At 41.7% G+C, this 24035-nt stretch overlaps 1 protein-coding gene across 1 annotated transcript in view; it reads right to left on the bottom strand.

Moving 5' to 3' along the window:
• Positions 1-22852, bottom strand: part of ATP6V0A2 (ATPase H+ transporting V0 subunit a2) — a 236702-nt gene extending 213850 nt beyond the window's left edge. Inside the window, exons 1-4 of the mRNA XM_053701819.1 lie at positions 22572-22852; positions 20055-20133; positions 13441-13538; positions 1-138 (exon numbers count right to left, since the gene is read on the bottom strand). Of these exons, the coding sequence (XP_053557794.1) occupies positions 1-138; positions 13441-13538; positions 20055-20133; positions 22572-22688 (432 nt within the window). The 5' untranslated portion in view covers positions 22689-22852. The remainder of the gene's footprint in view (positions 139-13440; positions 13539-20054; positions 20134-22571) is intronic.
• Between the last annotated feature and the right edge of the window lie 1183 nt (positions 22853-24035).

Here is a 24035-nt window from a genome sequence, read left to right as displayed (position 1 = left end):
CTCACTCATCTTCTGAACAAAACTCTGGGTCACCCGCAGCATGTTTGTATACTCGGTCAGGTCCAAGAGGTTTTTTTTCAGTTTTTCCTTATTCTTAATCACCTCACTGAGCTCATTTTCAATCTTTTGCAGCTGCTCCTGGGAACAGAAATGAGAAAATACACATCAATATGAGCAAAATGTGTGTCTTGAAACTGCGTACTAAAATAAAGTGCCATAGATAATGGTTTATGATGCTTGACAAATTAGGGGGTAATAAGCTACAAATAAAGAGAAGGTGTATAATAGGTTTATAGTATAATACACGGTTTCAATTATATTGTATAAAATAAATAAGTCACAAGAGAGGACATTTTCTCAAGTAAGAAACCAACTGAGGATGTGAATTAAATGTATTTAAGTCATTTTTTATTCCTAAATCCTCTTTCAAAAGAACAAATACCTATAGTAATAAACTGCTCTGTACACAAACAATGCTGAGCAGATTAGAGAATCCTGTTGCTCCTGGGATTTTAGATAAAAGTCAGAAAAGAGTACATATCCTCTGCCCAAGTAAAAACAGCAACTGGGTTGTTTGAATTATTTTTTTTAAAAAGGCATAAAAGTCAATTTTTACAGGTACAGAATATACACAAAAGTATGGGGACACCTGACCATTACACCCAAAAGTGTCTTTAGCACTTTGTGCTTCAGCTAAAAGAGTATTTGTGAGCTCAAGCACGGATATTGGACAGGAAGGTCTTGCTCACAATCAGCATTACAATTCAAAAGTGGTTTAATGGGGCTGAGCTCTGTGTACAGCACTCAAGTACTTTCACATTAAACTCACCATGTCCTCATAGAACTTGCTTTGTGCACAGAGGAACGATAATGCTGACACAGGAAAGGGCCTTTGCCAAATTGAACTGTCTAAAAACATAATTTATGCTTACCTGATAAATTCCTTTCTTCTGTAGTGTGATCAGTCCACGGGTCATCATTACTTGTGGGATATTAACTGCTCCCCTACAGGAAGTGCAAGAGGATTCACCCAGCAGAGTTGCTATATAGCTCCTCCCCTCTACGTCACCTCCAGTCATTCGACCAAGGACCAACGAGAAAGGAGAAGCCAAGGGTGTAGTGGTGACTGGAGTATAATTTAAAAAATATTTACCTGCCTTAAAAAAACAGGGCGGGCCGTGGACTGATCACACTACAGAAGAAAGGAATTTATCAGGTAAGCATAAATTATGTTTTCTTCTGTTAAGTGTGATCAGTCCACGGGTCATCATTACTTGTGGGATACCAATACCAAAGCAAAAGTACACGGATGACGGGAGGGATAGGCAGGCTCTTTATACAGAAGGAACCACTGCCTGAAGAACCTTTCTCCCAAAAATAGCCTCCGAGGAAGCAAAAGTGTCAAATTTGTAAAATTTGGAAAAAGTATGAAGCGAAGACCAAGTTGCAGCCTTGCAAATCTGTTCAACAGAGGCCTCATTCTTAAAGGCCCAAGTGGAAGCCACAGCTCTAGTGGAATGAGCTGTAATTCTTTCAGGAGGCTGCTGTCCAGCAGTCTCATAAGCTAAACGAATTATGCTACGAAGCCAAAAAGAGAGAGAGGTAGCAGAAGCTTTTTGACCTCTCCTCTGACCAGAGTAAACGACAAACAGGGAAGACGTTTGTCGAAAATCTTTAGTTGCCTGTAAATAAAATTTAAGGGCACGAACTACATCCAGATTGTGCAAAAGACGTTCCTTCCTCGAAGAAGGATTTGGGCACAAGGATGGAACAACAATCTCCTGATTGATATTCCTGTTAGTGACTGTTACAGAAGCATTAGTTATTTTGTTGTGAAGAGCTTATTTCCCAGCAGCAATGCCTGAACCAGCAAGCCAGCGCCTAAGAAGGGCTCCAAGAAAACCGTAACAAGTATCATTTCATAAAGAGTTAACTCTTTTTTTTTCAGCTTTTAGAAACTATTGTCTAATCACCTCTGGAGCCAGACTGCTAATTGATAAGATGAACTTGTAAACTTGTTATCTTAAGTACTGTAATCCTATTGTGGCCTGTCAAAGGACAGTGCTCTCTATCTAAATGTGTGATGGGGGATTTTGTGCTTCCCCCCCTCTCCCCCTGGGAGTGCCCTGTGTGCATGTAACCTTAATAAAAAGCAGGCTGGGCATCCCAGTCCTGAGTTCTTGTTTGACCCTCAATCGCAGCGTTGACTCGTTTTTGTGGGCAGAAGGGTATCCTAGCTGTACTGCAGCTAAGGGAGATTATTCTATATTTGCGAGACTCATATAGAATACTATGGAAAGCAGCTTCTCCCCTCTTTAGCAATAGGGATCCAGGCTACTAAGCGGTCCATTTCTCAGCGAGACTAAGGGTAACCGTAACATTTGGCGGCAGCGGCGGGATTTTCCTGGATTTCCTAGGAGAGTTACAGAACGGATGGAGAGCGCTTACGAAAAATTGAAGCGTACAACCCTAAAGGATTTACTTGAAAGCAGAGGGGGGTACGCCAGCAACCGGCCGAGGAGAGAGCTGATCGCAGAATTGACCGAACTGGATCAGAGCTTCACAATGGCGGAAACACCGACCACGATTAGTGACGAAAAAACCAGGATTGTTCGGGAAAGGCTCTCATTATACGGGCCGAACCCCTCCATGGAATTGGTACAGCAGTTGATGGCGGAGGCGGACGAGGATATACGAGAGACTCGAGCCCACGAACTCAACCTAGCGAACGCACACCGCAATGCTGAAGTCCCGCAGGTAATCATCCCTGTCGAAAATGCTGGGAGGCCCAAGATACCCTATGCGGCATTTCGACCCTTCCTAGAGAGCGAGACAGGGATTGATGAATATTTGGCGGACTTCGAAAGGCAATGTGCCCTGCACCAGATTCCCAACAGAGAGTGGCCCACGATATTGTCTGGGAAACTATCCGGGCGAGCCCTGGAAGCCTTTCGTACTCTGGGTGCTGAGGAAGTGACACAGTATGAGCTAGTTAAGGAGACACTGTTGCAACGGTACGCTGTAACTCCGGACACGTATCGCCGACAGTTTCGGGGCACGGAAAAGAAGCCTAACGATACCCATATGGAATGGGCGCACCGAATGCGGAGAGCGGCAAATCACTGGCTGAGCGGAAGTAAAGCGGTGACTGGGGAGGAAATTTTACAATTGTTTCTCTTAGAACATTTTTATAATGGCATGGAACAGCAAGGGAAGGAATGGCTGCGAGACAGGCGGCCTTCTACCTTAGAAGAAGCAGCCAAATTGGCCGATGAACATTATGACTCCCGTCTTCATGAACCCATGAACTACCGAGCTCCAGCACGGGTCGAACCCAGAGAGGTTTACCGTGCACCCCCTCGTGCTGAATTCCGAGCCCCGGTGCCCACAGGGCCTGTCCGACACTCAGGACCACCGAATAACAGCTCTGAGCGTCCCAGACCGACTTGCCACCGATGCAAGCAACCAGGGCATTTCATGGCTAGCTGCCCCCTTAATACGCACCAGACACCCAGGAATTACAATTACCCCTCTGGGTCCTATCGTCCGGCCCGGGCCCTCTGTGTTAACCAAGAGGCCCCTATGGAGGGATATGTGGGGCCGCTTCACGAGGCAGACCCTGTATATGCTGCCTCAGATAACCGCCAGCACCATCGGCAGAGGGTATGGCTCGAGGGGCGATCTACTGAGGGATTGCGAGACACAGGGGCTACTATCACGCTGGTACAGAGTCATTTGGTGCCAGAGCACAAGCGATCCGGACAGACTGTGGCCGTTAGAGTGGCGGGGGGGGATGTGTACAAAATTCCAACAGCTAAAGTGCATCTTGATTGGGGAGCGGGAAAGGGGGCTGTGAACGTGGGCCTAATGGATAATTTACCTGCCGAAGTACTACTGGGCAACGATTTGGGCCCCATGACTTCTGCCTATGCTCCAGTATGCAACAACGAGGCGGACCCAGTGACTACACGGGCCCAAGCCCGGACGGAGCGAGAGCTCTCACCAGTGCGGGAGACACAGGTAAGACCTACCCCGACCTTGCCTGACAGGTTAGGCCCCATACCCTGGGACACCCCAGATGCTTTCGAGGCAGAGTCTAAGACTGACCCGACCTTACAAAAGTACCGGGAACGAGCAGAGACCGGAGGGGGCGGGGCAGATAACGAAACATTCTTATGGGAAAAAGGGAAACTATACCGCTGGACAGAGAAAAGGGGACAGCGTAGGCGACAGCTGGTAGTGCCCCACAAATACCGTCAAGAAATCCTCAAAATAGGCCACGACATCCCCTTAGCAGGCCACCTAGCCGTTACCCGTACCCTACACCGCATTACTCACACGTTCTTTTGGCCAGGGGTGCACGCTGACGTTAGAACTTACTGTAACACCTGCGATGTGTGTCAACGAGTAGGAAGGCGAGGCGATCACCCTAAAGCCCAGCTAGTAAATATGCCCATTGTAGAGGAACCCTTCAGCCGGGTTGCTATTGACCTAGTGGGACCACTGGCTACCCCTAGTCCCTCCGGTAAGCGATACATTCTTACCGTAGTGGACTACGCTACCAGGTACCCAGAGGCTGTCGCCCTATCCAACATACAAGCGGATACGGTAGCGAATACACTAGTACAGGTGTTCTCCCGGGTAGGATTTCCAAAAGAAATCCTATCCGACCGAGGCACCCAATTTACGGCTGAATTGACCCAACAACTCTGGCAGGTTTGCAAAATTAAGTCCCTCCTGAGCTCCCCATACCACCCCCAGACGAACGGGCTGTGTGAGAGGTTCAATGGGACCCTCAAGCAAATGCTCAAGACGTTCACTCAGGAATACCGAGACTGGGAACGCTTCCTGCCGCACCTCCTATTTGCTTATCGGGAGGTGCCCCAGGAAACGACAGGGTTCTCTCCCTTCGAGTTGCTCTACGGAAGAAAGGTACGGGGACCCCTAAACCTGATCCGGGAGCACTGGGAGGGAGAGATGGAGGCTGACGGTGTCCCAATTGTGCCATACGTGCTGGAACTCAGGGACCGAATGGAGCAATTAGCCAAATCCGTGCGGGCTAATCTCCAGTTGGCCCAGAGAAGACAGAAAGTATGGTACGATCGGGGGGCCCGAAAGAGAATCTTCACCATAGGACAAAAGGTGTTAGTACTTAAGCCGGTGAAGACAGACAAATTGCAGGCGTCCTGGCAGGGTCCCTACCAGATCGTAGAGAAAAGGGGAGACACCACTTATGTGATAGCTAGCTGCCACGACAACAATCTTAGAAAGACATTCCATGTAAACATGCTCAAGGAATATTTTGAGCGACCAGAGAACGTGACGGCCGTATGTTGTTCCCCTCAGGAAGACCCCGACAGTTTACCCATTCCAGACCTATTAGAAAAGAGCCTCCCCACAGGTATAGTGGCGCAGGTTCAGATAGGGGACCGACTTAGCCCCACTGAAAGGGAGCAGCTCAACCAACTCCTCCAGTCCAAACACCTCACCTTCTCCCCGAAGCCAGGGTACACTACTTTAACCACCCACCAGGTAGATACTCCGGGACAAGCTCCCTTGCGCCAGGCTCCGTACCGAATCCCCGAAGCAGTTAGGACAGGAATGAAGAAGGAGATCGATGAGATGCTCCAGCTCAGGGTAATTGAGCCCTCCGATAGTCCCTGGGCCTCCCCAGTTGTCTTGGTGCCCAAGAAAGATGGGACCACCCGGTTCTGCGTAGACTATCGGAGGCTCAATGAAAATACCGTGACGGACGCTTACCCTATGCCCAGGGTAGACGAGCTACTCGATCGTATAGCCAGGGGAAATTACCTGACCACTATTGACCTCTGCAAAGGTTACTGGCAGATTCCCCTGGCCCCGGAGGCTATCCCCAAGTCGGCATTCGTCACCCCATTCGGCTTATATCAGTTTAGGGTAATGCCGTTTGGGATGAAGAATGCCCCAGCTACATTCCAGCGCTTGGTGGATAGGCTCCTGGATGGCTTCCAGAGTTTTGCTTGCGCCTACCTGGACGACATAGCGATCCACAGTGAGTCCTGGGAGGACCACTTAGCTCATGTGGGAATGGTTCTGGATCAGATCCGGGCTGCTGGCCTGACTCTGAAGCCAGAAAAATGCCACTTTGGGATGGCCGAGGTACAGTACCTGGGTCACCGGGTGGGGTGTGGAAAGCAGCGACCAGAGCCGGCCAAAATAGAAGCTGTCGCCAATTGGCCCACCCCCATCACTAAGACTCAGGTCCTAGCCTTCCTGGGCACGGCAGGGTACTATAGACGGTTCGTACCAGACTACAGCACACTTGCCAAACCCCTGACTGACTTGACCAAGAAGAACTTACCTCGACAGGTCCTGTGGTCTCCCCACTGTGAAACAGCTTTCCAGGCTCTCAAAAATGCTCTAATTAACGCTCCTGTCTTGGCGGCCCCAGCCCTTAACAAACGTTTTATCGTCCATACAGATGCTTCCATGTTCGGGCTGGGAGCCGTCCTCAGCCAAGTAGGCGAAGATGGAGGGGAGCATCCAGTTGCCTACATCAGCCGGAAGCTCCTGCCCCGCGAAGTCAGCTATGCAGCGGTCGAAAAGGAGTGTTTGGCTTTGGTGTGGGCATTAAAGAAATTGACTCCCTATTTATATGGTCAGGAGTTCACTCTGGTCACCGACCATAACCCGTTGGTGTGGCTGAACCGGGTCTCTGGAGATAACGGCAGGCTATTACGTTGGAGCTTATCGTTGCAACCCTTCAATTTCACCATTACTTACAGACCTGGGAAACAGAATGGCAACGCCGACGGGTTGTCCAGACAAACCAACCTCAGCCCCGCATAACCAGCGGTCTGGACAGCCTTAGTCTGCCCCGAAAAGGGGTCAGACCGTGTCTGCCAGAGTGTTCCACAGAAAGGGAGCACTGTTACAGAAGCATTAGTTATTTTGTTGTGAAGAGCTTATTTCCCAGCAGCAATGCCTGAACCAGCAAGCCAGCGCCTAAGAAGGGCTCCAAGAAAACCGTAACAAGTATCATTTCATAAAGAGTTAACTCTTTTTTTTTCAGCTTTTAGAAACTATTGTCTAATCACCTCTGGAGCCAGACTGCTAATTGATAAGATGAACTTGTAAACTTGTTATCTTAAGTACTGTAATCCTATTGTGGCCTGTCAAAGGACAGTGCTCTCTATCTAAATGTGTGATGGGGGATTTTGTGCTTCCCCCCCTCTCCCCCTGGGAGTGCCCTGTGTGCATGTAACCTTAATAAAAAGCAGGCTGGGCATCCCAGTCCTGAGTTCTTGTTTGACCCTCAATCGCAGCGTTGACTCGTTTTTGTGGGCAGAAGGGTATCCTAGCTGTACTGCAGCTAAGGGAGATTATTCTATATTTGCGAGACTCATATAGAATACTATGGAAAGCAGCTTCTCCCCTCTTTAGCAATAGGGATCCAGGCTACTAAGCGGTCCATTTCTCAGCGAGACTAAGGGTAACCGTAACAGTGACTACCTTAGGTAAGAACCCAGGTTTAGTACGCAGAACTACCTTATCCGAGTGAAAAATCAAATAAGGAGAATCACAATGTAAGGCTGATAACTCAGAGACTCTTCGAGCCGAGGAAATAGCCATTAAAAATAGAACTTTCCAAGATAACAACTTTATATCAATGGAATGAAGGGGTTCAAACGGAACACCCTGTAAAACGTTAAGAACAAGGTTTAAACTCCATGGTGGAGCCACAGCTTTAAACACAGGTTTAATCCTGGCCAAAGCCTGACAAAAAGCCTGAACGTCTGGAACTTCTGACAGACGCTTGTGTAACAGAATGGACAGAGCTGAGATCTGTCCCTTTAAGGAACTAGCGGATAACCCCTTTTCTAAACCTTCTTGTAGAAAAGACAATATCCTAGGAATCCTAACCTTACTCCAAGAGTAACCTTTGGATTCGCACCAATATAGGTATTTACGCCATATTTTATGGTAAATCTTTCTGGTAACAGGCTTCCTAGCCTGTATTAAGGTATCAATAACTGACTCAGAAAAACCACGCTTTGATAAGATCAAGCGTTCAATTTCCAAGCAGTCCGCTTCAGAGAAGTTAGATTTTGATGTTTGAAAGGACCCTGAATCAGAAGGTCCTGTTTCAGAGGTAACGACCAAGGTGGACAGAATGACATGTCCACCAGATCTGCATACCAAGTCCTGCGTGGCCATGCAGGCGCTATTAGAATCACTGATGCTTTCTCCTGTTTGATTCTGGCAATCAATCGAGGAAGCATCGGGAAAGGTGGAAACACATAAGCCATCCTGAAGGTCCATGGTGCTGTCAAGGCATCTATCAGGACCGCTCCCGGATCCCTGGATCTGGACCCGTAGCGCGGAAGCTTGGCGTTCTGTCGAGACGCCATGAGATCTATCTCTGGTTTGCCCCAACGTCGAAGTATTTGGGCAAAGACCTCTGGATGAAGTTCCCACTCCCCCGGATGAAAAGTCTGACGACTTAAGAAATCCGCCTCCCAGTTCTCCACTCCCGGGATGTGGATTGCAGACAGGTGGCAAGAGTGAGACTCTGCCCAGCGAATTATCTTCGATACTTCCATCATTGCTAGGGAGCTTCTTGTCCCTCCCTGATGGTTGATATAAGCTACAGTCGTGATGTTGTCCGACTGGAACCTGATGAACCCCTGAGTTGTTAACTGGGGCCAAGCCAGAAGAGCATTGAGGACTGCTCTCAATTCCAGAATGTTTATTGGAAGAAAACTCTCCTCCTGATTCCATAGTCCCTGAGCCTTCAGAGAATTCCAGACAGCGCCCCAACCTAGTAGGCTGGCGTCTGTTGTTACAATTGACCAGTCTGGCCTGCTGAATGGCATTCCCCTGGACAGATGTGGCCGATAAAGCCACCATAGAAGAGAATTTCTGGTCTCTTGATTCAGATTTAGAGTGTTGAATGGAATGAAGGACACGGCATGCATTTTGAAGTTTTGTTAACCTGTCCTCTGTCAGGTAAATTTTCATTTCTACAGAATCTATCAGAGTCCCCAGGAAGGGAACTCTTGTGAGTGGAAAGAGAGAACTTTTCTCTTCGTTCACTTTCCATCCATGCGACCTTAGAAATGCCAGTACTATCTCTGTATGAGATTTGGCAGTTTGAAAGCTTGAAGCTTGTATCAGTATGTCGTCTAAGTACGGAGCTACTGAAATTCCTCGCGGTCTTAGTACCGCCAGAAGAGTGCCCAGAACCTTTGTGAAGATTCTTGGAGCCGTAGCCAGTCCGAATGGAAGAGCTACAAACTGGTAATGCCTGTCTAAAAAGGCAAACCTTAGATACCGGTAATGACTTCTGTGAATCGGTATGTGAAGGTAAGCATCCTTTAAATCCACTGTGGTCATGTACTGACCCTCTTGGATCATGGGCAAAAATTGTTCGAATAGTTTCCATCTTGAACGATGGAACTCTTAGGAATTTGTTTAGGATCTTTAAATCCAAGATTGGCCTGAAGGTTCCCTCTTTTTTTGGGAACTACAAACAGATTTGAGTAAAACCCTTGTCCTTGTTCCAACCGCGGAACTGGATGGATCACTCCCATTAATAAAAGATCTTGTACGCAGCGTAGAAACGCTTCCTTCTTTGTTAGGTTTGTTGACAACCTTGACAGATGAAATCTCCCTCTTGGGGGAGAGGATTTGAAGTCCAGAAGGTATCCCTGAGATATGATCTCTAACGCCCAGGGATCCTGAACATCTCTTGCCCAAGCCTGGGCGAAGAGGGAAAGTCTGCCCCCCACTAGATCCGGTCCCGGATCGGGGGCCCTCAATTCATGCTGTCTTAGGGGCAGCAGCAGGTTTTCTGGCCTGTTTGCCCCTGTTCCAGGACTGGTTAGGTTTCCAGCCTTGTCTGTAGCGAGCAACAGCTCCTTCCTGTTTTGGTGCAGAGGAAGTTGATGCTGCTCCTGCTTTGAAATTACGAAAGGAACGAAAATTGGACTGTCTAGCCTTGGCTTTGGCCTTGTCCTGAGGCAGGGCATGACCTTTACCTCCTGTAATGTCAGCAATAATCTCTTTCAAGCCGGGCCCGAATAAGGTCTGCCCTTTGAAAGGAATATTAAGCAATTTAGATTTAGACGTAACATCAGCTGACCAGGATTTCAGCCACAGAGCTCTGCGTGTCTGAATGGCGAATCCTGAATTTTTAGCCGCAAGTTTAGTTAAATGTACTACGGCATCTGAAATAAATGAATTAGCTAACTTAAGGAATTTAAGTTTGTGTGTGATGTCATCTAGTGTGGATGATTGAAGTGTCTCTTCCAGAGACTCAAACCAAAATGCTGCTGCAGCCGTGACAGGCGCAATACATGCAAGAGGTTGCAATATAAATCCTTGTTGAACAAACATTTTCTTAAGGTAACCCTCTAATTTTTTAGCCATTGGATCTGAAAAAGCACAGCTATCCTCCACTGGGATAGTGGTACGCTTAGCTAAAGTAGAAACTGCTCCCTCCACCTTAGGGACCATTTGCCATAAATCCCGTGTGGCGGCGTCTATTGGAAACATTTTTCTAAATATAGGAGGGGGTGAGAAAGGCACACCGGGTCTATCCCACTCCTTAGTAACAATGTCAGTAAGTCTCTTAGGTATAGGAAAAACGTCAGTACTCGTCGGTACCGCAAAATATTTATCCAACCTACACATTTTTTCTGGGATTGCAACTGTGTTACAATCATTCAGAGCCGCTAATACCTCCCCTAGTAACACACGGAGGTTCTCAAGCTTAAATTTAAAATTTGAAATGTCTGAGTCCAGTTTATTTGGATCAGAACCGTCACCCACAGAATGAAGCTCTCCGTCTTCACGTTCTGCAAACTGTGACGCAGTATCAGACATGGCCCTTGCATTATCAGCGCACTCTGTTCTCACCCCAGAGTGATCACGTTTACCTCTTAGTTCTGGTAGTTTAGCCAAAACTTCAGTCATAACAGTAGCCATATCTTGTAATGTGATTTGTAATGGCCGCCCAGATGTACTCGGCGCTACAATATCACACACCTCCTGAGCGGGAGATGCAGGTACTGACACGTGAGGCGAGTTAGCCGGCATAACTCTCCCCTCGTTGTTTGGTGAAATATGTTCAATTTGTACAGATTGACTGTTTTTTTAAAGTAGCATCAATACATTTAGTACATAAATTTCTATTGGGCTCCACTTTGGCATTAACACATATAGCACAGAGATATTCCTCTGAATCAGACATGTTTAACACACTAGCAAATAAACAGCAACTTGGAAATACTTTACAAAGTAATTTACAAATAATATGAAAACGAACTGTGCCTTTAAGAAGCACAGAAAAATATTATAACAGTTAAAATAATTAAGTTATAGCATCAATGTTTGTCAGAATATACAGTTTTAGCAAAGGATTGTTCCCCTCAGCAAATGATAACTAACCCAGGCAGCAGAAAAAAATACACAAATAAACGTTTTTTTTTTTGTTTTTTTTTATCACAGTCAATACAATCAGCACAGCTGTGCTGTAATGATTACTTCCCTCAAAAAAGGCTTTGGAGATCCCTGAACTCTGTAGAGATGAACCGGATCATGCAGGAAGAAAATGAATCTCTGACTGAGTTTTTTCTGATGCATAGTGAAAGCACCAAAATGGCCCCTCCCCCACACACATAACAGTGAGAGGGATCAGTGAACTGCTCTAATTTAAATCAAAACTATTGCCAAGTGGAAAAATAGTGCCCAAAACATTTTTTCACCCAGTACCTCAGAGAAAAAAACGTTTTTACATGCCAGCAAAAAAACGTTTTACCTCAATAATTAATTGTCATTTAAAACCTATTGCAAGTCCCTGCAAATTAGGTTAAGTCTATGTATACAGTCTAAAAACCAGAGAAGTATAAAATATACATACATGACAGCCTGATATCAGCTACATCTACTGCATTCAAGGCTGGGTTTACATTATAACGGTATGGCAGGATTTTCTCATCAATTCCATGTCAGAAAATAATAAACTGCTACATACCTCTTTGCAGATTAATCTGCCTGCTGTCCCCTGATCTGAAGTTTGCCTCTCCTCAGATGGCCGAGAAACAGCAATATGATCTTAACTACTCCGGCTAAAATCATAGAAAAAAACTCAGGTAGATTCTTCTTCAAATTCTACCAGAGAAGGAATAACACACTCCGGTGCTATTATAAAACAACAAACTTTTGATTGAAGATATAAAAACTAAATATATCACCATAGTCCTCTCACACATCCTATCTAGTCGTTGGGTGCAAGAGAATGACTGGAGGTGACGTAGAGGGGAGGAGCTATATAGCAACTCTGCTGGGTGAATCCTCTTGCACTTCCTGTAGGGGAGCAGTTAATATCCCACAAGTAATGATGACCCGTGGACTGATCACACTTAACAGAAGAAATATCTTTGTATTTTGTAGCATTACAGCAATGCTTCACTGGAACTAAGGGGCCTACCCAAACCCTGAACCCCCCCAGACCATTCTTCCTCTCTCCACCAAACTTTAAAGTAGGCGCTATGCATTCCAGAAGGTAGCGTTCTCCTGGCATCCGCCACACCCAGACTCTTCAATCAGATAGTGAAGCGTGAGGTTTCCACTGCTCCAGAGTCCAGTGCCAGTGTGCTTTACACCACTTCAGACGATGCTTCATGTAAGGCTTGTGTAAAGCTGTAGAGCCATGGAAACCCATTCCATAAAGCTACTGACTGACAGTTCTTGCACTGACAATTCTTCCATAGGCAGTTTAGAACTCTGTAGTGAGTGATGCAACAGATTTTTTATATATTTTTTTACACGCACTTCAGCACTCGGCAGTAACGCTCAGGGGTTTACATGGTCTATCACTCAGTGTCTTGGCTGTTGTTGTTATTAGACATATTTTTAAGATAAAGTAGTTTAACCTTATATTGAAATTAACAGCGAATATGTAACTTCCTTAAATAACACACACACATTGGCTGTTAAGGATAACGCCCACAGCTTTAAGGGACACCCTTTAGAAAATATGAAAACAAATGTTTAGGGTTTTTAAGGAGAGTCACATCAGTTTTTTCATGAAAAAAAAAAAAATAGGACTATAAAATATTTTTTATATAGAGCAAGAACAAAAATGAATGTCCCTTTAACATACCTTTTTACGGAATGTCCTCCAAACAAGGTGGAATACTGAATTTTTTGGTTCTTTTTATTATTTAAAAAAAAGTGCAATTTTACAGAGCATACAAAATGAATTTAATACGCACACATTTTAAAGCAGTGAGAAAAATTGTGGATGATGTAACCCAAGCAAATACCATAATGTAATGTTTCCATTAAATGAATGTACAGGAAGTCTTGTCAGTGATAAAACATTACCTTTGCTCAGATTACAGAAAAGTCATGACACAGCAGCAGATATGAAATCATTAAACAGAGAATAGTTACCTGGATTTCCAGCGAATATTTTGGAAGTGGTGCATCAGGCATTGTGGCTAATTCTGGGAGAGTAATTTCTGCTTTCTGGATTTCTTTCAGTACATATCCTGTAATTTTAGAAAAAAATATTCATGTTAATAACTAAGGAGTTGTATTAGACAACATAGGTGCAAGTAGGGATTTTTGTAGTGTTTATATGACTGTAAAACAAAATTATTAAAAACTATATTTTTTCCCACAAGTCACAAACTTCTCTGCCTGAATCTTTGGTTAATTTTCTTGTGTTCTAAAATGCAAATGCTCGTCTCTATTTATTTAAAACATCTGTTACCTTTCTGATTATAGTGTATCTTTCTGATGGTACTATGTATACAAAAGTAATAGAAATTATATAAAACTACCTTTTGATTGAACGTATAATTTGTATTCTAAACATGTAAATATTTTATTACGGTGTAAATATTTATACTGAAAAATGAAAGTAGGGCCTAAATCCAACTGAAAAAGGAGGGGTGTTAAAAGAGTCAAATATCCATTTTATGGTGGTGACAATTGCTATTTGGAATAGCTCCTAAGCATCACACAAAAAAATTTAAAAAAATAAATATATATATTTCTAATTTATTGATATTATTTTTAACCCAAGACTGTAAACTTTAATACTCCCATTACCAATCACAAAGGCTAGGCTGTCAGTGATTAGTGCAGGTTGAAAGTCACTAGGGTATGTTCATGTTGAAGAATCACGGATGAAAACAAAAAGATGGGACAATTTGCGTGATTCTCTTTGTATAATTTGTTGAAAAAGCAGCGGTGTACTACTGGGAGGTAGCTGAACACAATACGTGAGCCAGTGACAAGAGACATGTGCAACCACCAATAAGCAGATCATTTCCAGTAGCGCAATGCCTAAGCCTACCTAGGTATACTCTTCCACAAATGATATCAAAAGAACAAAGCAAATGAGATAATAGATGTAAAATGGAAAGTTGTTTAAACTCTCATGATTCAGATAAAGCACTTTACTGTCCATATAAATAAAATAAATTATTTCTCCATAGAAAAAAACAAAACAGAAATCACTATGTAATGCAGATAAAGGAAAAATTCACTCCATGAGACAGACACTTGGTCATGAATTCAAATTTCTGAGCTATGTCTGCCTGGATTTATCAAGCCCTGATTTTTATGGCACACAGCTTTTTTTTGTTGCTTTTTTTTTTTTTTTTTAATCTTGTTATCCTCATTTAGAAATAAGTTAATTGTCCTATGGTAAGTCATTTCTTTTCAATTTAATAATCCATATTTAGTTAATTTACACAATCTAAGTCGTATGACCTGAACAATATTTCTTAGGTTCCAGCAAGACTACATATGACCCAGTGCCCAGAGGCGATAATGGGTTAAACACATGCCCTTGCTGCCTGGCAATAACAATAGCTGTTCTGTTTGTTACAATCTTTATTACTGAGAGCTACAATAATCAAATGATGATAGCCATGAGAGTACCATGTGGAATAATGTTGATTACATTACGCAAGTCAAACCTTTGCCTGATAAATCTGAGTGAAATTTTCACCAGTGGCAACATCACATTTTATAGGAAGCCATCTGGGGAATTTCCAAAATGAGAAAACATTCAAAAAAATACATTTAAAATAGAAAATAAAAAAAAACACCTCAGTTAACCTTTTAACGCTGTTAGGACGTTGTATTTCGTCCAAATTTTGCTGGGCTTTAGCGCCGAAGGACGGAATACAACGTCCTGAAGCCACAGGCGCTTTCCTGATGGGATCGCGGTCTGGAGGGCGTGCCTAGCATCATAGGGACGCCCCCTGATGCAATCCCATCATTGAAATCTCGTGATCACGTGCACAATCACGAGATTTCAATTTGTTTACATCGGAACAGTTGTTCCGATGTAGACACGTTAACCCTGGCACGAAAGTGTTAAACAAAACAAAGGTTTATTAGCTTAAAGGGACATTATACAATAGATTTTTCTTTGCATAAATGTTTAGTAGATATAGTTTTTCTTATTTGTAAATAAAATTGCGCTGATTTTCAGACTCCTAGTCAAGCCCTAAAGATTTAAAGTATACTGATGTAATTCCTACTCCAGCTTGCTTCTGTTTGTGTAAACAGACTTTTCAAATGCAGAGGAGGCGGGGGGGGGGGGTTAGTGTGTTTTGTTTTGCTTTACACCCACTTTCAGTGGGTTTTTCTGCTAACCTTTTTAACAGAGCTAAACTGGGACCATCTAAGTAAGTTTTTAAACGTTTTATACTGGATTTTTATATCAGTATCTGTGCGTATTATTCTTTATAGTAGTGTCTATTACATGCAGCTATATAAAATTTGGTATATACTGTCCCTTTAAAAGGATATGAAACCCAAATATTTTCTTTCAAGATTCAGACAGAGCATGCAATTTTAAGCAACTTTCTAATTTACTCCTATTATTTTTCTTCATTCTCTTTATGCTTAGGGGTCGATTTATCAAAGGCTTTGCACGCCTTTCGACCCCATACCATACCCCATATCACAATAGAACCTGCACACTGTGTTTAGCAAGCAGCGGTCATGAGATTGCTGCTTTCCTAACCTTTTGCCACCTCTAAAGTGGAGAATTTCAATCTCCCCGGAATATTCCGACCGGGGAAGATTGACAGCTCCTGCCCACGCATGATTGGCTGTGCGCGGGCAGGGGGCAGGATTGCACGCGAGTGCAAAATAGCACTTGTGTGCAATGCTGAATTCCGCTAGGGGATTTCAGCCCGCCAGAGGCGAGCTGCGGCGGACAGGGTCGGGTATGTGCGCCCCTGTCCGCCTCAGTTTGATAATTGGCCCCCTTAGGAGCCGCCAATCAGAAAGCGCTACCCAGGGTGCTGAACCAAAAACAGGCTGGCTCCTAAGCTTACATTCTGGCTTTTTAAAAAAAGATGCCAAGAGAACAAAGACAAATTGATAAGAGTAAATTAGAAAGTTGCTTAAAATGGCATGTTCTATCTGAATCATAAAAGGGAACATTTGGGTTTCATGTCCCTTTAAAGTGAATGTCAATTTTGATGCTAAAGTGCCCGGTTTTTAAAAATTCGATTAAAAACAGAGGCACTTTAATTCATCAAAATTTACATTTCACTCCTGTTGAGAAGAGAGAAAAGAAAAAAAAACTTGAATCAGACACTTATTCCCCCGGGGGAGAAGCTGTGATTGGAGGATGACCTATCCATCATTTCTGACGGCAGAAATGACTTGCAACGACCGGAGGAAGCTGGAGCTGCTGTGAAGATTAAAAGGTAAATGTTTTTTTTCACAACAAGAGTGAAATGTAAATTTTGATAAATTAAACTGCCCCTGTTTTTAATCAAATTTTTAAAAACTGGGCACTTTAGCATCAAAATTTACATTCACTTTAAAGGACCAGTCTACTCCAAAATTGAAATCGTTCAAAAAGATAGGAAATCCCTTTATTACCCATTCCCCAGTTTTCCATAACTAACACTTTTTACCTCTGTGATTACCTTTTAGCTAAGCCTCTGCAGAATGCCCCCTTATCTCAATCATTTGCATTTTAGCCAATCAATACGGTCTCATTTGTAACTCCAAAGGAGTGAGCACAGTGTTCTATATGGTACACATTAAGTAGTTCTGTATTGCTGTGAAAAGCTTATAAAATGGACTGAGATTAAGGTGGCCTGCAGTGGCTTAAAAACAGAAATTTAGAGTTTTAGATGTTATAAAGTATATTAATATAACAATATTGGTTATGCAAAGATGGGGAACGGGTAGTAAACAATTTTAAAATTGGGCACAGCACTGTATGAAGTATACACCAAGTTCTTTATAAGAGATAAATGGGTAGTAAAGGCGTTAACCATCATTTTAAACAAAACATTTTTTGAAAGAGACTGTCCCTTTAAACATAATCAGAAGAAAGCTTTAAAAAGGAAAGTTACTTTTAAACAAATTCCCTTACTCCCTGTTAAACTATTCCTAAAGGGTTAAACACTTAGTCAAAGCTGCACTCGTGGAAAACCCCTATTCAGCTCCAAATGAGGATACAAGAAGTCATTGGAGCGTATCCCTACTTTCATTTGCTGCATCCTTAAAGGGACAGTAAAGTCAAAATTAAATTGAAATGTATTGGATAGATCATGACATTTTAAACAAATTTTCCTATTTACTTCTATTAGCACTTTTGCTAATCCTCTGTGAGCTCAGAAGTGGGCATGTCTTAAAGGGACAGTCTAGTCAAAATTGAACTCATGGTTCCAATAGGGCACGCAATTTTAAACAACTTTCCAATTTACTTTTATTATCAAATTTGCTCTGCTTTCTTGTTATTCTTTGTGGAAAGCTAAACCTAGGTAGGCTCATATGCTAATTTCTAAGTTGTTAAACTGCCTCTTATCTCGGTGTATTTTGACAGTTTTTCACAGTTAGACACTGCTAGTTCATGTGTGTCACATAGATGACATTGTGCTCACTCCTGTGGAGTTTTTTCATGAGTCAGCACTGATTGGCTAAAATACATGTCTATCAAAAGAACTGAGATAAGGAGGGCAGTCTGCAGAGGCATAGAAACAAGGTAATCGCATAGGTAAAAGTAAATTAATATAAAACGTGTTGGTTGTGCAAAACTGGGGAATGGGTAATAAAGGGATTATCTATCTTTTTAAAATAATAACAATTCTGGATTATATTATACTGATCCTTTAAGCCATTTGGCAGCAGTGTTTGCAACATTGCATATATCAATGCTATACATAGTTCCAAACAACGGTGCCATAGACTGCTAAAGACACATGCACGCTCCTGGGCTCTTACCAACCAACCTAATATACTCTTCAACAAAGGATACCAAGAGAACAAAGCAAATTTAATAGAAGAAAATTAGAAAGCTGATAGAAATGGCCTGTTCTAAATCATGAAAGTTTAATTTTGACTTTACTTTCCCTTTAACTGAATTGACAACCTTGACTTTGTATTTAGCCTTTTTAGAGAGTTTAAAAACATAGTAAAAAAGGGATTCGTTTAAACGCAAAATACCCAATGAAACAAAGCATTTTATTTTAACACTAGGATAGGCTGTCCCTTTAAACAAAATTGCAACAGTATCACATAATAGTAATTAAGTCTACTACTGTCAAATCTCATACTTGTAAGGTATAAGCAAACATCTATCACATATCCGCATGGTACAAACATATAACAAATAAATAAATAAACTGTAAAATGGGGAACAAAAGTTGGTACTAGAGGATATACTACACCCTATTTACTTATAAGTCATTCTTCTTTAAAGGGGAGGACTATCAAGATGCTTTTAACAGGCCATGTAGACAGTTTCAGGAACCATATGAAAAGAAAATGTATAAAGATACGCAGGAGGCAGAAATAAAAGCTCTACTTATAACTTATGTAGTATTAGATTAAGAAAGAAATGATCAATTTATAAACAAAATGGAACCTAATAAAAAATATAAATGTAAACCAAAAATAAGTAAAGCTCAATCTGATCAGACATTCATGAAAGTCTGACAATTAAAAACCAACCATTATTAATCATTTCAGAATTTCTAAAACAAAAGTTACTGGATGAAAGGTAAAGGGTGTGTCCCAAGCATATTTTCATCTAGTGACAACCAAATCTGCTCTATCTAGCTTTAGACCAGGGGTCCTCAAGCTACGGCCCGTGGGCCGGATACAGCCCATCAAGGTCATTTGCCTGGCCCGTCCATCATGCAGAGCAGAAACGAGGAGGGTCGGGTAAGTGACCTGGCCGCAATATACCAAATTTGCACCAAATCACTGAATCGGCCGGCATCTGGAATCCTCTGCTGCTGTGCAGACGAGAAGAAGGAGGCATCAGCAGGGAAAGCACACGTGCCGTGCGTAAACAGTGTGGAGCCAAGGAGGAGACTGGCAACGGGAGCTTTGCATAACCTACGCATACCCATCGAACAATGACAAGAAAGGTAACATTCTTTTTCACAGGTTCACCTGTGGGGGTGAAGGTGGTGGGGTTGCTTTGGAGGTATGGGGGTGCTGGAGGTAAGGGGGTGTGCGTTAGAGGTGAGTTCAAGGTGTGAGGTCGGGGAGGGAGTCAACGAAAAAAAAAATCTTGTACAAGGGACTTTAGTTGCTTAGGTCCACCACTATACATGTATATGTGCTCACTTGCTCCGGCTGAGGCTGGGACAGGTTCTCTCTCTCTCAAAGTTCTTGCACTTGTTACGGTTCCATATGTGTCACTTGCATCACTTGTTATGACTAGCAGTGACACATATGGAACCGGACATTGACCATCTCATTAGCCAAAAGCAGGCCCATACTTCCCAATGAAATGCTATTAAGTTTATGTTGACTAAAATTGTTCTTCATTTTCAATACGGTATTGTTTTTTTCTTGTGTTTTGCACTACAAATAAAATATGTGCAGTGAGCATAGGATTTCGTTCATATTTTTTTCAAACTATAGTCCAGCCATCCAACAGTCTGAGGGACAGTGAACCGGCCCCTTGTCTAAAAAGTTTGAGGACCCCTGCTTTAGACCATAAGCATGTCATGTAACACAGAGGTTTAATGTCTGCTTAACGCCTACAAACCCAGATTACATACCTAATATTCTCTCCATCTCTTCACACTTCTTCACTTCTCCTACAAACTTTCGTTGAAAGACACTGACATGAGAGTTAAGCTGTCAATAAAACACAGAAGTAATGAATACAATAATGTATGGTCATCAAAGTGGTCTTGGTATTGTTTATTTGAGCTTCCAGCAATATGTTACTCGCAGGCTTCAGTGTACCAACATATGAAACTATATGAAGCGAACTTTAAACAGCAAACAAAGGCTTAATGATGTTTTCAAAGCAAAGATGAGCATGAATAAAATATGTAGATTAATGGGGGGGGTTTTAATTGTATCAGTTATTTAAATAAATAGTGAACATATAAGTGTAACTGGTGCTGCCATCTTGAAACCTAGTTTTCCATTATCTAATTTCTTCTGCTAAGGACAATTAGGGACAGGTAAAGTGTGCAGACAATGGCTGTAAGGAATATAGCAATGTTAAAATAACTATTTAACACTGCCATCATCAGTACACTTAATTTATTCCAAATTTTCCTTAGCAGAAGAGAAACATAGGTTTCAACATGGCAGAACACAGTAATTTATAAAAACTTAGAGAAACTAGAGAGCCCACAATTTTTCCAGTTAAAAGTGGCAGATATTTCTGTTAACTTACTATAGATTACAATATCATCCAAGACTATACATTTAAAAATGTAAAAAAGACAAAGTTCACACATCACTTTCCATATTTGAAAGAGCCATTCCGGACTTGAGTCTGCAGGGAACAAGTCTAGCTGTACTCATAATGTTAGTTTAAAGTGCAGTGTTTTATCGTTATCTGCTAAACCCAATTAGGGCAAGAAACTTAGCAGTGTTAGCTATGAGAAGTCTGCAGCATGCATTCCCAGCTCTTAGAGTTAGACAATCCACAATTTTCAGAGCTACATTACATGAAAAGGGGCAAAATAAATAATGAAAGTATATTGAAAAGCTGCTTTATTATGCATAACTAAATAGTTTATATGAAAATCTCAAGGCGTTTACTGTGTTTATATTACAGAAAAAGGGGATAAAAAAAAATAATAAAAGCATATTTCAATTATTTTTACTACACATCATTATACATTTTATATTACAATTGCAAAGTGTGTAATGTCAATGAAAGGTTTAGAGACTATATCGCTATCATAGACGTTGTTACCAATATATATAGGCACATAAAGAACTTGTAAAGCACTTCTGGAGACTAAAGAGGGACACTGAACCCAAATTTCTTCTATCGTGATTCAGATACAGCATGCAATTTTAAGCAGCTTTCTAATTTACTCCTATTATCAAATTATTTTCATTCTCTTGGTATCTTTATTTGAAATGCAAGAATGTAAGTTTAGATGCCGCCCCATTTTTGGTGAACACAGTGTGTTGTTCTTGCTGATTGGTGGGTAAATTCACCTACCAATAAACAAGTGCTTTCCATAGTACTGAACCAAAAAAATAGCTTAGATGCCTTCTTTTTCAAATAAAGAAAGCAAGAGAACAAAGAAAAATTGATAATAGGAGTAAATTAGAAAGTTGTTTAAAATTGCATGCTCTATCTGAATCATGAAAGAAAAAATGTGGGTTCAGTGTCCCTTTAATGGTTAGTTAAAATAATAACAGCAATTTAATATATGGCTAATAAACTACATTACACAGCTGCATACACATACGTTAAATTACAGGCATATTTTTTTAATGTTCTTCAGAATCACTACTATTCTGCATCATTCATTCCAGATCAGAATAGAAATTTCCATTTATGTTACCACAATACACATTCCCTCTTAAAATTACTTTCTCCCCTATACACAAAATGGATTTTGGCAGTGGGTCCTGTGTACCTGGTAAGAGCACCTCGTTATTCTTGAGGACTCTAAGGGCCTCATATAGACCCATTTAAAATGACAGATGGAGTGTGATTGAGACAGTTACTAATGGTTAACAAAGTTACACAATGAGTGTGTATATATATATATATATATATATATATATATATATATACACACATACACACACACATACAGAGAGAAGTGCACTCACAGGAACGAACAACTGGCTCAATAACATTGTTAGCCTGTTCTATGGCGATTTACCACCTGGGTGCAACTATATATATATATATATATATATATATATATATATATATATATATATATATATTCACACTTTATTTTAAATTAAACTTTTGCCATTATATGATATAGTAGTAGACCAAATATTTTGCCCCCAAATCCCTTTCTGGGGAGATATTTGCATTGGTCAATATTATGAACTATATGTAAAAAAATAATAAATAACTGAAGCTGTAGATTTAAAGCCAGATGCACTTCAGAATAAAGCTACAGAAGGCTGCAAGGTACTGGGCCCACTGTGGAAGCCAAGAGGTCAATAGAACATGTACAGCATTTGCTCGAATGCGAGTTGTTGCAAATAACCATAGCAAATAATCCAATGCTGCAGCTCAGTGCTAAAAGCCACAGTACTACACTGCTTTTACATCCAGTCCCACATATACTCACATCCCTAAACTCTGCCAGACCCAGTTCTCCCAGTTCGCTGACACAATCATAGGCAGATGCAGACTGAAGGAAGATCTGTGCCAGGCACATCGCCTCACTGCGGAACGGCGAACCCATCTTGCTGTTTGGATTAAAAAGCCAACTCCAATGAGCATTCAAATCCGTGTGCCCTGATGCGGAAGACGGTAATATATCAACAGCCTCCAACAGTTGCCTACTGGTTGTTTCCACGTCGCTTCCTGCCCGGTTCCGTTCCCCTCACTAATCTCCACAATTCCGGAATCTAGGACTTCCGCCAGTGCTTGACATGTGGTATATGGGATGTCCAATAAAGAACAAGCAGCTTAGTGACTAACCACTAATGCACTCGGTGAAGGTGGAAGAGGGCTCGATAAGGAAGTTGTCTTATTCAAGTTGTTTCTTATTTAAGCTGTTTCTTTTTCGTGGAAGTTGGTTTCTTATTCATTTAAGTTAGTTTCTCTTTTAGAAAATACGTCAGACAGTTTCAGATTAAGGTTTAAAATACAAATCAAATATAGGTTTTATAGAGTTTCCCCCTCCGTGACACACAATTGTCTTTAGCCTGTGCCCGGACCAATAATGTTTTAGGCACATATAGCAAATGATTGGGCCACTGATTTTACTATGACTATTTGTAGGTTAGATCTTCCGTGGCACACAATAGTCTTTAAAAGTTCCAATGAAGCACAGCAGCACCTCCTTCTAAATGCACGCTGATATAGGGGGCTACTGCCAAGCCCTAAACCATATTCAAACAATAGTAAATAATAGTAGAGTCCAGCAGCACTGTAGTATTCTTACAATACCTTTATTTCATCACATCTGAGTCAAATTATGACCAATTTCTGATAAACACCCTTAAAACTGTCAAATTGCAGTACTCTTTCTATTGACTTATAGTGAGGAATATGTGAACATTTAGATTCAACTGTCTATTTAGAAAGGGGCATGTTAATAACGAATTTGTTTATTACAGGGACACTGAACCCAATTTTATGCTTTCATAATTTAGATAGAGCATGCAATTTTAATCAACTTTCTAATTTACTCCTATTATCAATTTTTCTTCGTTCTCTTGATATCTTTGTTTGAAAAAGCAATAATGTAAGCTTAGCAGCCGGTCCGTTTTTGGTTCAGAACCCTGGATAGCGCTTGCTGATTGGTGGCTACATTTAGTCACCAATAAGCAAGCGCTACCCAGGTGCTGAACCAAGAATGGTCCGGTTTGTAAGCTTTACATTCCTGCTGTTTCAAACAAAGATACCAGGAGAACGAAGAAAAATTGATAATAGGAGTAAATTAGAAAGTTGCTTAAAATTGCATGCTCTGTCTGAATCATGAAATAAAAAAGTTGGATTAAGTATCCCTTTAAGCCCACAGATTAAAAAAATATTCTGCATTTTGACAGTTTTCATCCAAAGAGCACTATTAGACCTCTTCCAC

The sequence above is a fragment of the Bombina bombina genome, chromosome 2 (genome assembly GCF_027579735.1).
Source record: "Bombina bombina isolate aBomBom1 chromosome 2, aBomBom1.pri, whole genome shotgun sequence".
NCBI lineage: Eukaryota > Metazoa > Chordata > Amphibia > Anura > Bombinatoridae > Bombina > Bombina bombina.
Note: the sequence above shows the minus strand (reverse complement) of the source record. Positions and strands in the feature narration are given on the sequence as shown.